This window comes from Pleurodeles waltl, chromosome 7 (assembly GCF_031143425.1).
Source record: "Pleurodeles waltl isolate 20211129_DDA chromosome 7, aPleWal1.hap1.20221129, whole genome shotgun sequence".
Lineage (NCBI taxonomy): Eukaryota > Metazoa > Chordata > Amphibia > Caudata > Salamandridae > Pleurodeles > Pleurodeles waltl.
Genome location: NC_090446.1, coordinates 1,467,201,734 through 1,467,218,806, shown reverse-complemented (window position 1 = coordinate 1,467,218,806; position 17,073 = coordinate 1,467,201,734). Strand labels below are relative to the sequence as shown.

Genomic DNA, 17,073 nt, shown 5'->3' with positions numbered 1-17,073 from the left:
AGTTGAAAATTAAACATTAAGGGCCAGATTTACAAGGCCCTAGCGCCACCTTGCTCCAGATTAGCGTGATTTTTTATGCTAATGTGGCTTAAAGAGGCAAAAATCGCTGTGCCATATTTACAAAGTGGCGCAATGCATGCATTGCGCTCCTTTGTGACCTCTTGCGCCACATAATGCAAGAGCCAGGCATAATGTATGCAAGTGGTGAGTTTTGAGGTTCCAGCGTTAGGAGGCCCACATAAATGGTGCAATTAAATCTACAAGATTTAATTGCACCATTTTTGACTTAATTTTTAATGCCTGCTCAAAGCAGATGTTAAAAGGATGCACCCATTGATGTTGATTGGCCTCCTTGCACATTGCTTCATTAACATCAACATTTTTTGCCACAATATCGTCTGAAATTTTGAAGCTATTGGCCTAACATCCGTCATTGTGCGCTGTATTGTAAATACTGTACACCAATGGTGTTGTTAGATGGCAGTGGGGAGTGCAATAAATCTGGCGCATCAATTCTGATGTGCCAGATTCTGGTAAATCTGGACCTAAATCTTCATTAGGGCTAGCCTTTGATGCTCAAAAATTAGGCATGTAGGGATTCTTAACAACTTACCATATAATTTGTTGTTTCTTTTGATAATGTTTAGCTTCTGTGGCTTTGAATTCACTACATTTTCACTGATTTCAGCATTTATGCTCTTCCACTTATTCTACACTAAAATTGAGTTAAAATAAAGCCTTTAAAAATAACAGTGTTTGTGTGTGCACACTTGTTGTGATATAGTAGTAAATGCATTTACACCCACCAGGAATCCCTTCTGGATTGTAAACTTGCAGATGTAAATTTATGTTTATGGTGTCACTACCTTTGTGACTCGTCACAAAAGATTTAATGGGGAATCCAGTGTTACTAACTCACATTGAGTCACTGATACAATGTGTGATAATGAAGTATGCCACTTTCATACTGAGTCATTATTGTAACACAATGGCCCTCATTCCAACCTTGGCGGTCGGTGTAAAAGCAGCGGCCATACCGCCGTCAGGCTGGCGGTCCAAAAAATGGAATTCTGACCCTGGCGGTTACCGCCAACAGAGACCGCCGCTTCAACAATCCGACCGCCACGGCGGTACAAACAAACAGCTTGGCGGTCACCGCCAACAGCCCGGCGGGAGACAATGCACCGCCTACCAGATCACGACCCACCAATCCGCCACCTTTTCCGGGGCGGGAGGCCCGCCGATAAAAAGGCGGCAGAAACAGACTACAAACGGGAAAACGCTCACCTCGACACACTCTACGCGGAATTTCGAGAGCATGGAACCCAAGATCCAGGTCCTCCCCGCACTTCTATACCTGCTCCTCTTCCAGGAGCACGCCCGGCGCGCGCGGAAGAAATCGGTGAGTACTGCACCTACGACACAGGGGAGGGAAAAAATTACCGGCACACACCCACCCACCCACACCCACTACAACACACATCAATGTATTCCAACAGATCACTGTTACAACCCCCAAACCCCCCCCAAATAATGCAAAGACCAAAGGAATAGGTACCAAACAGGCCGATATATTTAAAAATGGACATATAATTGAGCACAAAATAAATTAACTATATACACATTATATACAACTACTTTCAGTAGTCCATCGACTGTCCGTGGACCACGGGGTCCTAATCAAATGGGCAAGGCCCAGTCCCAAAACAAGATCACCACGGAGAGAACACTGCAGGGGCATCAGATTGAAAAAAGACAGGCACCTCAGGGGGAAGGGAAGGGGGGGCACCTCAGTCACTTGAGTACACGACGCCAGATCCACGAGGGGCCTCCATGACCACTGTCCCATCCTGGGGAATGCAAAGCCACAGTCTCAAAAGTCCATACAGTGGGTGGCCTGCCCACTGGGCCATCCTGGGAAGAGCAAAGCCACAGTCTCAACAGTCCATACAGTGGGTGGCCTGCCCACTGGGCCATCCTGGGAAGAGCAAAGTCACAGTCTCAACAGTCCATACAGTGGGTGGCCTGCCCACTGGGCCATCCTGGGAAGAGCAAAGCCACAGTCTCAACAGTCCATACAGTGGGTGGCCTGCTAACTGGGCCATCCTGGGGATTGCAAAGCCACAGTCTCAACAGTCCATACAGTGGGTGGCCTGCCCACTGGGCCATCCTGGGAAGAGCAAAGTCACAGTCTCAACAGTCCATACAGTGGGTGGCCTGCCCACTGGGCCATCCTGGGGATTGCAAAGCCACAGTCTCAACAGTCCATACAGTGGGTGGCCTGCCCACTGGGCCATCCTGGGAAGAGCAAAGTCACAGTCTCAACAGTCCATCACAGACTCCACTGGTACTGGAGGAGGCATGTTGCCCAGAGGACATCCTGCAGCCCTGCCCGAGACAGATCCTGCCCTGTCACGTCTGCCAAAGGGCCAGCGGTTCTTGACTTGAAGGGCCCAGTTCAGCGGTGCTTGCCCAGTTCAGCGGTGCTTGCCCAGTTCAGCGGTGCTTGCCCAGTTCAGGGGTGCTTGAGACGGCGGGGCCCAGTTCAGCGGTGCTTGCCCAGTTCAGCGGTGCTTGCCCAGTTCAGGGGTGCTTGAGACGGCGGGGCCCTGTTCAGCGGTTCTTGAGACGGCGGTCCCCAGCGGAGCGGTGCTGGAGACGGCGGGGCCCAGTTCAGCGGTGCTGGAGACGGCGGGGCCCTGTTCAGCGGTGCTTGAGACGGCGGGGCCCTGTTCAGCGGTGCTTGAGACGGCGGTCCCCAGCGGAGCGGTGCTGGAGACGGCGGGGCCCTGTTCAGCGGTGCTTGAGACGGCGGTCCCCAGCGGAGCGGTGCTGGAGACGGCAGGCCCTGTTCAGCGGTGCTGGAGACGGCGGGCCCTGTTCAGCGGTGCTTGAGACGGCGGGCCCTGTTCAGCGGTGCTTGAGACGGCGGTCCCCAGCGGAGCGGTGCTGGAGACGGCGGGGCCCTGTTCAGCGGTGCTGGAGACGGCGGGGCCCTGTTCAGCGGTGCTGGAGATGGCGGGGCCCTGTTCAGCGGTGCTTGAGACGGCGGTCCCCAGCGGAGCGGTGCTGGAGACGGCGGGCCCAGTTCAGCAGTGCTTGCCCAGTTCAGCGGTGCTTGCCCAGTTCAGGGGTGCTTGAGACGGCGGGGCCCAGTTCAGCGGTGCTTGCCCAGTTCAGCGGTGCTTGCCCAGTTCAGCGGTGCTTGCCCAGTTCAGGGGTGCTTGAGACGGCGGGGCCCTGTTCAGCGGTTCTTGAGATGGCGGTCCCCAGCGGAGCGGTGCTGGAGACGGCGGGGCCCAGTTCAGCGGTGCTGGAGACGGCGGGGCCCTGTTCAGCGGTGATTGAGACGGCGGGGCCCTGTTCAGCGGTGCTTGAGACGGCGGTCCCCAGCGGAGCGGTGCTGGAGACGGCGGGGCCCTGTTCAGCGGTGCTTGAGACGGCGGGGCCCTGTTCAGCGGTGCTTGAGACGGCGGTCCCCAGCGGAGCGGTGCTGGAGACGGCGGTCCTTCTATGGCCATCTGCCCATTGGCTGGTGGGGCCCTCCTGGGCAGCGGGGATGGGGCTCCTTCAATGCCCACCTGGGCTGTGGGTTGTGGGGCCCTCCTGGCCAGCTGGGCTGGGTCCTCCCTGGGCAGCGGCAATGGTGCTGGTGGGGTCCTCCTGGGCAGCTGGGCTGAGTCCTCCCTGGGCAGCGGCAATGGTGCTGGTGGGGTCCTCCTGGGCAGCCGGGAAGGGTCCTCCCTGTGCAGCGGCAATGGTGCTGGTGGGTCCCTCCTGGGCAGCTGGCCTGCTGCCTGACTTCTCCGCCCTGCTGCCCTTGCCCTCCTTGCCTGAGGGTCTGTGGCCCTTTCCTCCCTTTGGAGCTGTGGCAGGTGACGGTGGCAGGGTAGTGTCCTTGGAGGCTGGTGTCTCAGGGCTCCTGCGCCGGCTCTTCAGTTTTCTGCTCCTCTTCCCAGGGGGTGGGCTGGCTGTCCCCTTGCTGCTGGGCGATGATCCGGCCCTAGGAGCTGGGGGACTCCAAAACCCCTGCACCTTAGTCAAGGGTGCTGCAGGGCTGGTGGTGGCTGAGGTGCTCTTTTTACTACTACCAGATGGAGGGGGGGTCAGGGTCAGGAAAGAGGTTAAGTTTAGAGAGGAAAGGTTTTTTGGGACAAAAGGGAAGGGTAGGTGCAGTGGGTATGGGAGTGGAGGAAGAGGATGTGGTTGTAGGTGAGTCAAGTTTGCTGTCTTTGGGTGCAGGTGCATGAGCTGGAGGCTGTCGTGAGGTGGATGGCTGTTGGGTGGGTGGCTGCCTGCGTTTGTGTGGTGTGGAAGAGGGGGTGACAGACACAGTGGGAGAGGACACAGGGGACGTGTAAATGGCAGTGGGGGTGGTGACTGCACGTGTGCGGACTGTACTGGAGGGTGTGCTGGTGATGGAAAGACTGGCTGATGGTGGGGTGCATGAAGGTGTGAGTGTAGACGTCACAGGGAGGGAGGAGGGAGACGAGGAGGTGGGGGACACAGAGGTGGTAGTGACTGTTGGCATGTCTGCATCTGGATGTTGCTTGTGTGAATGCTTGCGTGATCTGTGGTGCTTATGTTTGGATGAGCTGCTCTTGGGTGTTGAGGTGTGTGCAGGCTGGTCAGATGGTGTGGGTGGGACAGGCAGAGGAACAGGAGACTGGGAGGAGGGAGTTAGTAGAGGGAGGCTGGAGACAGGGACAATGGCTGCCGTCAGTGCTGAGGCCAGAGCCTGGAACGATCGCTGATGGGCAGCCTGACCCGAATGAATGCCCTCCAGGTATGCATTGCTGCGATGAACCTCCCTCTCCACCCCCTGGATGGCATTCAAAAGGGTAGACTGCCCAACAATGAGCGTTCTGAGGAGGTCAATGACCTCCTCACTGAGGGCAGCAGGGGTAACTGGGGCAGGGCCTGAGGTGCCTGGGGCGAAGGAGATGCCCGCCTTGGTGTGCGAGCGGGCACGGGGCAAACGCTGAGGGGCTGCTGGGAGGGCGGAGCTGGTGCGCTGGGTGGCGGCTGTACCTGTAGGTGCGGGGGGCACGGATTTTGCCACCACTGCAAGGGAGCTCCCTTCCGAGTACGTATCCGTGTCGCTGTGGTCTCCACGCGTCCCCGTTGTGGAGCTCCCCTCGCCCTCCGTCTCACTGGTCCAGTCTGACTCTGTGGCATGGCCCTCCGGGGCCATGTGAGATGCAGCTCCCTCCTGCCCCGATGCCACTTCTCCTCCGCCTGATGATGCTGATGCACACATGCACAGAAAGACAAACAAAAAGGGGGGGGGGGAGAGAAATAAAGAAATTTTGAGTGCATGGATTACCGCTACCGTTGGCGGACATGACAGACACAGATGCCCCCTGCACTACGTCGCGCACTTGGGGTCCGCTACGCAATCCGTGGCACATGCCCTACACGCATAGAGATGACAACTGCACCCATAGATGACACAGGCCCAGGGATAGCTGTACTGGCACACTACTGAGGGGGGGGGGGGACACAGGGGCTTACGGAGGGGCCTAGCCTACAGATTTCGCCCTGGCCTAGGGGGACCCACAGCCCTCCTCCCCCACCCAGACACCTCCACTGTGCGCCAACATAGCAGATTGTGCTTGTACTCACCCCCTTGTGTCTGCTGTGCTGCCCTCACGCGCCCATCCAATTCCGGGTAGGCCACCGCCAGGATCCGGAACATCAAGGGGGTCAATTGACGGCTGGCACCCCGCCTACGTTGGGAGGCCATCCCCAGCAGAGACTCGGCGGTCTTCTTCGTCCCGCGGCGGATGTCCTCCCACCTCTTGCAGCAGTGGGTGCCCCATCGATGGTGGACCCCCAGGGTCCGGACGTCCTTGGCGATGGCACGCCAAATCCCGATTTTCTCATGGGCGCGGACCTATGTGACACGTACAGGGAGAGAGAAATACAAAGTTCAAGTTTGTCTGCGTTATCGTTGGGAGTGGCCCCCGCCCCCCAGCCCTGCCATGTGGCCCCCCGCCCCCCAGCCCTGCCATGTGGCCCCCAACCCCCCAACCCTGCCATGTGGCCCCCTGCCCCCCAACCCTGCCATGTGGCCCCCCGCCCCCCAGCCCTGCCATGTGGCCCCCCAGCCCTGCCATGTGGCCCCCCGCCCCCCAGCCCTGCCATGTGGCCCATGCTCTCATCTGTCGTGCGATTCATACCTCATTCGTTCGCCTTCGCACCTTCGTCCATTCATCCCACTCAACCCAGGCAGTGGCCACAAATCCATATTGAAATTTACTCACTTGTTGGTCTGGAGGACCGTAGAGTAGCGCATACTGGGGAAGGACCCCATCCACAAGTTTCTCCAACTCTTCTCCAGTGACGGCAGGGGCCCTTTCCCCAGTTGCAGCAGCCATTGTCCCTTCCAGACCGAGGTCACAGCAGCACTTGCAGTATAGGTCCTCTCCTGTGGAAGATCAGGTCTCGAGTGATTAATCAGTTATAAAATGGCGGTCACGCCCGCGGAGGTGCGTACCGCGGAGGTGCGCACCGCGGCGGTGCGTACCGCCACCGCCGGCGCCCTTCGCCATTGGCTCCTGAAACCCATAGGCTTCAATGTTAACCAATGCGGCTTCGCGCCGCGGTCTTCGCCCGCCGCCCGCCGCGGTGTGCCACGCCAGCGCATTGACCTCACATCCCATTGTCACACTTCACAGGTCAGGCAGCCGCCATTTCGAGGGCCCACATGGCTTATTTTCTACATCGTCACACAGGCCTAGGCCTTGCATAGCCACTCATACAAGCCATTCACTGCATACACAATCGTTTACTGTGCAAACTGTGGCCACGTACCTGTGGGTTGTTTGACTCTGTGCTCCATGTTGTCCTTCCTAGGCACCGTCCGCTGGGTTTGGCGAGGAGAAGGAGGAATGTCCCCGTGTACAGACCGCTGGTGGACCTGTCGACAATGGAAGAACGCCACGTTATTCTGACATACCGGCTTGACCGTGCCACTATACATGAACTGTGTGCCCAGCTGGAGCCAGACCTGATGTCCCCCATCCGCCAACCCACAGGGATTCCCCCTCTGGTGCAGGTGCTGTCAGTACTCCATTTTTTGGCAAGTGGGTCATTTCAGTCAACAGTGGCCATTTCTTCAGGGATGTCACAGCCTATGTTTTCCAAGGTGTTATCCAGAGTGTTGTCTGCCCTGATGAAATACATGAGGAGCTACATAGTTTTCCCTGAGGTGGGCGAATTGGCAACAGTGAAGGGTGATTTCTATGCCCTTGGACATATTCCCAACATCATTGGTGCCATTGATGGGACCCATGTGGCTTTGGTTCCCCCCCCGAGAAAGTGAACAGGTGTACAGGAACAGGAAAAGTTACCATTCCATGAACGTCCAGGTGGTGTGTTTGGCAGACCAGTACATCTCGCATGTAAATGCCAAGTTCCCTGGGTCAGTGCATGACGCCTACATCCTAAGGAATAGCAGCATCCCTTACGTGATGGAACACCGTGTATGGCTATTGAGGGACTCTGGTTACCCCAACCTGTCGTGGCTACTGACCCCAGTGAGGAATCACCGGACCAGGGCAGAGGAACGGTACAATGAGGCCCATGGGCGTACTAGGAGGGTGATCGAACGCACCTTTGGCCTCCTGAAGGCCAGGTTTAGGTGCCTGCATATGACAGGTGGATCCCTAATGTACTCACTAAAGAAGGTGTGTCATATCATCGTGGCCTGCTGTCTGCTTCACAACTTGGCTTTGCGACGCCAGGTGCCTTTCCTGCAGGAGGATGGTCCAGACGTTGGTGTTGTGGCAGCTGTGTAACCTGTGGAGAGTGAAGAGGAGGAAGACGACGGGGATGAAACAGACAACAGGGACAGAGTGATTGCACAGTATTTCCAATAACACACAGGTAACAATTCAAAACGTTCTTTTTACAATTTCACCTACTCTCCTGCCTCTCTACTGCCTGTCTATTTTCCCCAGTGTATGATGACTGAGTTGTGGGTTTTCCCTTCCAATTTCAGATCTGTGGCCCCCACTGCGTGTCCTCTGCTTCGTTTCCCCATGGACTACAGCTGTGTGGCAGCGGTTTGTTGACATCACTATGTACATGAACATTTTGGCACTGTCATGTCTAATACATAATTTTGAAATCACAGCCAGACTCCTGATAGTTTTGTGCAAAAATTGTGTTTATTGAAGTGCTCAGAATGGGATGGGTGGTTTCAATTGGGTGGGGGCTATGGTGAAGGAACGTCCATGGCAGAGTCCAGAGTTACAGTCACACAGGTGTATTGTCCGTAGGCCTGTGGAGAGATGGAGCAGGGGCAGTTTAAGGATGGACAGGGTGACAATGTGGGACAGTGGGATGACATCAGGTGGTATCCTTTGCTGGCGGGGGTCTTGACATCCTACTCTGTCTTCTTACGTGATCTCAGGGCCCTCTTGCGGGGTGGTTCTTCTCCTGCAGGAGGTGGGGTTCTGGTGGGCTGCTGTTGTGCGGGGGCCTCCTGTCCACTAGCGCCGGCGGAGGTGGTTGGCTGTTCTTGGTCGAGGCTAGTGGCAGGGGCCCTTTGTTGTTCGAGATTGTCCGTCCTGGTGTTGAGGATATCTTTCAGCAGCCCTACCATGGTGGCCAGGGTGTTATTGATGAGGGGGTGAGGGTGGGGGTATGAGTTGGCATGCAGGTGGGGAAGAAGTATTGAAGATTCAACTTACCAGAGTCCATTCCTCCGCCAACTCCTGCGAGGCCGTCAGGATGCAGGATGTGCAAGACTTGTTCCTCCCATGCTGTTAATTCTGGGGGTTGAGGTGGGGGTCCGCCGGCAGTCTTGTTCACGGCGATGTTATGCCTGGATACCATGGAACGCACCTTCCCCCGTAGGTCGTTCCATCGCTTCCTGATGTCGTCCCTATTTCTGGGGTGCTGTCCCACAGCGTTGGCCCTGTCGACTATCCTTTGCCATAGCTCCATCTTCCGGGCAATGCTGGTGTACTGGACCTGTGTGCCGAACAGTTGTGGCTCCACACGAACGATTTCCTCCACCATGACCCTGAGTTCTTCGTCAGAGAAGCCGGGGGTGTCTTTGTGGTGCCATGGAGGGGTGTGTATGTTGGGTGGGGTGGGGTGTGTGTTGTTTAGTGCTTGGAGATTGTGTGGGTGATGTTGTGATGTGCCTCTGTGTGATGGTCTACTCTATGCAGTGGTGTCTCTGTGTGTCCTAGTATCAAAATTTTGGTCGTAGGGGTTTGTGGGAGATGTGGGTGTGTGTTTTATATAGTATTGTGTGTGTGGGAGTGGTGTGTGGTGTGTGTATGTGTATCAGGTGTGTGAAATTCAAATGGGCCAATGTTGCAGAGTTTTGTTCGTTTGTGTGTATTCTGACCGCTGCGGTGTGTACCGCCAATGGAATACCGCGGTTGAAAGACCGCCGCGTGGATTCGTGGGTCAGAATGGCATGGGCGTATTTCTGTTGGCGTGACGGTGGAGGTTTGGTCATCTCCACTTTTCCGCCGACCGCTGGTCTGGCGGCCTTTTGTGGATGTCGGATTTTTGGCGGTTTGGCTGTTGCGGGTCAGAATGACCGCGGCGGTTAACCGCGACCGCGGCGGGATTATGGCGGACTTCTGACTGGTGGTAAGCGCCTTTTACCGCCGAGGTCAGAATGAGGGCCAATGTGTGATAGTGAGAACTGTTGTGTTACGGTGTTCACATTTTAATAGTGACAGTATGTGTGATAATGCAGGATCCTGTGTTAAAGAGTTCATATGTTACCATTTTCAGAATGTGTGAAGTTGAATACTTACTCTTTTAAAGAGCTCACATAATGAGAAATGTAGACTGTGTGAATATTGTGAATCATATGGTACGGACGTCGCATTGTAATAGTGACAGAATTTCATAGTAACGTGGGATACTGTTTTACAGTGCTCATAGTTTAACACTGATGAGATATGACATAATAACTGATTATGGAACACTATGTTACACAGCTCACATTACTGAGATCATATTGTAACAGAGTTCATTTTGTAAAACTGACAACATGTGTGATAATGTAGGATTCTGTTGTACACAGTCCATATTATGACACTGATAAAATGAAGGATCATGTGTTACAGAGCGCACATGCTAACACTGACAGGACGTGTTACAAAGCTCATATTGTGACATTGAAAGAAAGCGTGTTGTGAAGCTGAACCCCCAATAATCATCTGAACCCCAATATTTGGACATCTGGAAATGTTACCTAAATGATCTGGCTCCAGCGACTTCAGTTCATCTAGCGGTTAGAGACAACACTCCTCATCAGAATAACACAATTTTAACAGAGTTAAACAGTAATAAATATTGGAAGCTTAAAGAAATGAGTTTGAGGCCAAAATAAAGCAAAAAGTAGATTTATAAAAAGAAAAGGTTAAATGCTGTACAGAGAAAATATGCATGAATTGCCGTAAAGACTCAAACTACAGAAATACAAATACAAGCAAAATCATGAAACATGTTAGTCCCTATTTAACTAAATTCAAGAAAGTAATCAAAGTGGCATACCCATAGATAGTGTATTTCAAATGGACATAAAAAATAAAGTCTCCAGTAACCGTAGTATCAAGGATAGCTGACAAATCTAACATAACCCAAGCCTGATCAATAACAAAGCCCAGACTAAACTTGAACAGCTAAAGTCCAAGAACACTTATGCTAACGCTAACACACTGAATATTAACACTTTCGAAAAATAGATTCTGCAAATTCAGCATGACATGATCATGGTTAGGGTTGCATTGGCAAATCAGGAACATTTATAAAATTAAGAAAGGCGTTAGCACTAACACATTCTTTATTTTTAATACAAATCTTCCATCTTCTCTCTTAGCAACCACCCTCCAGAGATGATCAGCAAAAAGTGAAAAATCCCACAACGCTCATAGATTGTGCATGTCTACATCCACACTTTTAGCGGAAGTCCTTGAAAAGAAGCTTCATTCACAATACAGTCTTCAGTCTTTCTAATATCATTGTACATCACTATCACATTTAAGTCATTCACTTGGTGTTCTGCTGAGACAAGGGGAGAGATGGCTCTGCAGTGGGACAACGGTGGGAGGGGGGAATAAGCAGAAGTAAGTTAACAGAACATCAGAAACTACATTTTGCACATTTTCATATTTTAAAAAACTGCATCATAGTCTAATACAGAGGTCCTAGCCCAGATCTGACCCATAGTCTAACCAGAAGAGTTCTGTTGTTTCAAATGCCTAATCTGTGGGTATCAAAATGATTGAAACATTATTACATTTTTTATTCATTTACTATGTCATGGCTGCAGTTTATTTTGCTGGTAGTTCTTTATTGGTTTCCTTGAAATATATGTTACGTATAATCCCTTCTCCATAAGTGAATATTATATGGTTGCTGTGTGGCATCAACAACAATAACACTCCTGCTCTTCTGGGGTGAAATTAATGTTGTACAAAGAAATGAAAAAAAACCTTCAACCTAAGCACTCAAAACTAGGTTAACAGACACAGGCCCTCAATAAGACCCTGGCGGTGTTTTGACCGCCAGGGTTAATGTAACAGTATCACCACCAACAGCCCTGGCGGTGTATACCGCCACGTTATGGGTGTGGGGGGTTGGCCACTGCCAACTTGCCACATCTTCACTCATACCGCCAGGGTGGTATGAACCTGCCAGGCCGGAGATGTACATCTCCGATCCGGCGGTGCACAGAAGACTGCCGGCAGTATTATGAGCAGGCCTACTGACATGGTTTCCGCAGTGGTAGCGCTGCTATGAAAACCATTACGGTAGGGCTACCGGTGACAGGAAATTCCTTCCCTGTCACTGGTAGACAGCTCTCCTACCCCCCCTCGTAAGCACCTGACCACCCCACACTTCCTACACACATAGCACCCCCACCCCACTACACACATAGCACCTCTCATCCCCTACTGACATGATGCCCCCTCCCCGCATACATGCACACATACACCCACACGCTCCACGCATACATCCATTCACTTACACTTCCAGACATGCATCCACTCACACTCATCCATGCACGCATCCACTCACACGTGTTCAGGCACGCATACACACAAACATCCAAACATGCATCCTCACATGCATACACACTGACATGCTGACACACACTCACTTCAACATTCATACACGCATTCACTCACACGCATACGACCACGCAAACATCACAACACTCACATTTGCATTCACACATGCACACACACATTCATACACACACACAGATATCACACACAACAACCCCCTCCCCTGTCACATGCCCGACGTACCTTGTCCGGCGAGGAGGTCATCCGGCAGGGAAGGGGCACTGCTACTGCCGGCAGCTCCCCGCCAGCAGGACAACACCAGGCCGTATTAATGGTCTTAATGCGGCTGGCAGGGTCCTTCTGGCAGGGCGGTGTAGGTGGTAGCACCGCCCAGGTGCCACCGTCCGCCAGCATGGCTACTGCCGGATTTCTGCTCAAAGTGTGTCAGAAACCCGGCAGTACCCATTACATGGCAGACAGAAGACCACCAGCACTGGCGGTCTTCTGGGGCCCGTGGCTTTGGCAGTCTCGCTTAGAGACCCCCAAAGTCATAATGAGGGCCACAGTCTGTTAACAGTGGTAAAGATGAGAATAAAGAAATGTTTGCTTTCCTGCCTACATCTAGATTTACTTCTACAAGTGAAAGAAACAGTAGGTCTCAAATCACTCTTTCGTTTTACGTCTTAGGGGTCTTGAGTTCTTTTTAATGGTGCTTGTTGAGTACTCATCTAAGTAATACAATTATATGAAAATGCGGGACAGTCTTGGTGCTCTCATAGCATACTACCAGACTCCTACTGGGTGTCTGGTTCAGTGCAACATCCCATCCCTGCGCTGCTATTTCACTGAGGAGCCGCCCTCAGTCTGAAGACAAGATACTCCCAACACTGGTACCAACATTCCTTCTGGTAGAAGCAGCTGGTAGTTCCAAAGGGAGACCAAAGAACAGAGATGGACCAGCTCCCTCTATAAGCTTTGCAAAAGAGTGGACCTGCTACAGAGGAGGAAGATGAGAAGCAGATAGAGCAGGACTGGCTTTAGGGTGGTGCAACTGGCGCATCCCCACTAGGCACTGACCTCGGGGAGGGGGGCAATGTGTTTAGTACAACTTACAATTTAAAGCACCTGCTGCAGAGTTCCCTGTGCGTCCAACCTTCTGCAGCAAAAATATGTCAGGGTAACTCTTGTGATTAATGTCCCTGCAAGAGAGGGATGGAGTTTTGTCTAGTGTGAGTTTTCACTCACCATAAAGTAGTGCAGAGGGGTGATATTCCTGCTGCTAACAAAAGAGCTATATTTTATGTGGATAGCTCAGTAGTTAGTAAACCAAGTCTTTACAAGCGCTTTAAAACAAATAAAATGTATGTGAGAGAGAAGCTATAGAGAGATGAGGAGCACTTTTGCTGGGTGGAAGTGAGAGAATCTGAGGAGGTGGTCATGTGGGGGGGGCTCCAAAAAAGATTATCGCACTGGGCGTCATCAGTGCTAAAGCCGGCCACGAGACAGAGCATGGGGCTTGTGGAGTTGGAAACACAAGAGCTGGCCAAAGTGGACCTATATCTAATGCAGAGGGATTTCAACAAGACTCTCATTTGTACTTAAGTGGAAAGAAGTTTTTCGCACCGAAGAGCAGGGCAACCCCATTGGCAGCGTTAGTGAGGAGACAGATGGCAGGTTTAGGATTAAGCAGGTTAATAGGGATGCAGATATAAAGGATGCTCCAGTGGTTCAACTAGCTAGGTACATTGACTTTGCAACAACTGACCATGTGGGCGAAGGTAGGACCTTGAATGACTATTTTTCAGGGCTTCAGTTGGATAAAAGAATTATGATTATAAAGCGGGTTCACCTGAGCACATTATAGGTCGAGAGAGGCAGGACAAAGAGTCAGACATGGATATGGTTTGTGATGCTAATAAGTTCTGATTTAGTGGACTTGATTTTTAAACTGTTCTTAGATCACCTAGTGATTGGTGCACTGAGAGTGGTTAGTAAGGAGCTGCACGTGGCAGGTAAGCAAAAGAAGTTGAAGTCATACATTTGAGAATCATCATCTACTGAAATAATATATAGAATTCTCTAATTTGTCTGGGCAGTCTCGAAGTGTTCAGGTTAGTGGACATCATTAGAGAGCTGCAAGTTTTCCTAGGAAGCTTCTAGGATAGTGGCTCCCAAACTGTTTAGAACCACGCAGCACTTTGAGAATGACAAACTTTTGCGGCCCACCTAACTTTAATGGACATGAGAAGGGGGGCCTAGAATTTAACTAAAGCATCATGTGGTAATACACAGGCGTTTACAGATAGCACATTTCTATTAAAGAGGACACTAACTTTGCACAGACATACAGTTTTACTGATAAAACTATATAGCGCACAAATTATATGTGGAATCTGAATTTCTGTGGATATTTATCATTTGTGCATCACCAAGTAAAGTGCATTGATTTGTTTCGTTGGTATTAAAACCTTTGTTTCCAGTACACTTCAGAATTACAAAAAAAGTATTTTGTTTTTGCATCTCCTAACTGCTGAATGAATACAGTCCATTTACAGATATCTACATTTTGTTGTGTGTTGCCAAAAAACAACATCCCGCTTTCATGTTCTCCTGCAAGATTGTAACATAATTCATTTTTAAAAACTCCCCTCACTTTTCAGTTGGAGAAGGAAAAGTACCCCATAAGCAGCAAGTTATCAGAAAACATACAGCCTGTCATTTGGCCTCTGTCTTTGAAGCATCAAATGTGAAAGATGAACACAGAATTTAAAGGCATCCACACTGCACAATTCCACAAGTAACAATTAAAACACAAACTGCAAATTTCCACTCCACATACATCCCCTACACTCCAAACCAAAACACATAAATAAAAGACATTGTTATTTACAACGCCAATAGCTCTAACTCTTGCAAATGCGAGACCTATTGCATTGCAGATGCTTGTTTTTTAGGGCAGGCGCTTATTTTTCAGCCTCAAGCTTTTACTCCGGGCAAAGAACACATGTGGGAAAGACGGAGGAAAAAAAAAAAAAAAACGTCACAATGGGAGAAGGTAGAAAGCTGCAAAAGTGAGCTGGAGGGACAGTGAGTGGCTTTTAATAGATTAAAGAGGTCCGAGATCGCTTCAGGATTATGCTGCCTCAGTATTCTGTGAACGCACATTTAATTGCAGCAGCCGCGTGTTTAAGAGGAGGGCTTTGGGCACCGGCACCTTTTTATTTACAAATTAAGCACTGACAACAGGCAAGGTGCTGCACACCGGATCCACGTGTTCCACTCTGCCAGTCGCATTGTTTATCATCAGTGACGCAGGCCTCAGGCTTGGCTTATGGGTGATATCAGTCATTCGCCGCAGGGCGCCAGAGTGATGTCATCATGTGAAGAAGAGTCCGGTGCTGCCGACTTTACAAGTGAGAAGGGCGCCCTCTGCATAGCGACCAGTGCCAGTGCGATCAGTGTTAGAATACAGCTCCCCCCGAGCACCCGTCACGGGTGGGTGGGGGTGGCATAATTGCGCTACTGATGCATGTCAGTGGGGTGATGCACACACCAGCAGTAAAAGGCTTTAGTAAGACCCCGGATACGTGGGTTTGGTCCTTTGCAAGGATGGTAATACACCCACAAAAAAATATACCATCCACGCGACATGAGCAATGATCCCAATGACTAAAGATGAAATGTTGTAGCGCCGAGCTTTACTGGAATATGCTTTCGCTTCAAGGCGCGCTCCTCTGGCGTTAGCGGTTTTTGTCTGCAAAACAGAAAATTCAGTGGTTAATATGAGGCCACATACGTGTTGATTCTGCCACCACTATGCGTTGGGAGAGCCCAGACCTGAACACAGGTTCCCCCACATCAGTTAAGCCCCTCATGTGCCTTACTTACCCTGAACGCATTCCTCACACTCACCCCCATAAGCAAATGCACTGCGCTGGTAAAGACTCCTGCATCTGATTCACCCCGGCAACCGCACGCGACCCATCACTGCACAGAAACCATCTTCAGAATAGGAACCTTTAAACTTCATAGTGGTCAATGAGTGGGCTACAATTCACCACGCACCGGACATAGGAGGCACGCCAGTGCTCAGCCTGTAAAAAAGTAAGGCCCTTATTTATACTTTTTTAGCGCCGCGTTTGCGCTGCTTTTTGACGCACAAACGGCGCAAACTTACAAAATACAATTGTATCGTCAAAAAACGGCGCAAATGCAGAGCTAAAGAAGTAAGGCCCGTATTTATACTTTTTTAGCGCTGCATTTGCGCCGCTTTTTGACGGAAAAAACGGCGCAAACTTACAAAATACAATTGTATTTTGTAAGTTTGCGCCGATTGTGCGTCAAAAAACGACGCAAATACGGCGCTAAAAAAGTATAAATACGGGCCTAAATGTCAGGGCCCCTCTCAGAAGGCTACTGTGGCTTGCATTACCTATTTCCCCTGTCAACGCTGCCAATAACAGTACAGACACAACTGCTTAGCAATGCACTCACATAAGTGTGACAATTCAGACTATTCCCGGCCATCCACAGCTCCAAGAACCAGGTAGGCTGCAGGTATTATTCTTTTTTAATATGTATAGAATTATTAAACACTTTTGTTGTGCTCATATCAAAGTTAGGCAGACAGCGCCACCATGCTGTGGATGGTCTTTGGGGCCACGTTGGGAATTAAGTGCTGGTGTTGAGCACCAGGTACCACCAGCTCTGTCAGAGACACCACCATAGCACCCAAATAGAATGCACTGCTCTTCAGTGAAAAAGGGCTCACTGCATCACCACAGGTCTCTTAGATGTTCTTGTGTGCACAGGCTGCAGACTCAGTCCACAACACTCAGGGGCTAGTTTACTATAATTTTATTTTTCTCCTTCTGGCACAGCCAGGAGTGCAGGGAGCGGCGGGGCTAGGCCACGGGAAGTGGAAGGGGGGAGAGTGCACCGGCCAAACACACATGCGCACTTAGGTTTCTCAAGCCTGGCTGTGTTTAATAGCCAGGCTGGAGAAACTGCACAGACCCCAGGA

General features: G+C 51.1%; 1 protein-coding gene across 1 annotated transcript in view; it reads right to left on the bottom strand.

The window, feature by feature from the left end:
* Positions 1 to 10,366: 10,366 nt before the first annotated feature.
* The window catches only part of LOC138246512 (uncharacterized), a 54,692-nt gene continuing 47,985 nt past the window's right edge, over positions 10,367 to 17,073 (bottom strand). Inside the window, exon 2 of the mRNA XM_069201162.1 lies at positions 10,367 to 15,804. Coding sequence (XP_069057263.1) covers positions 15,619 to 15,804 — 186 coding nt within the window. The 3' untranslated portion in view covers positions 10,367 to 15,618. The remainder of the gene's footprint in view (positions 15,805 to 17,073) is intronic.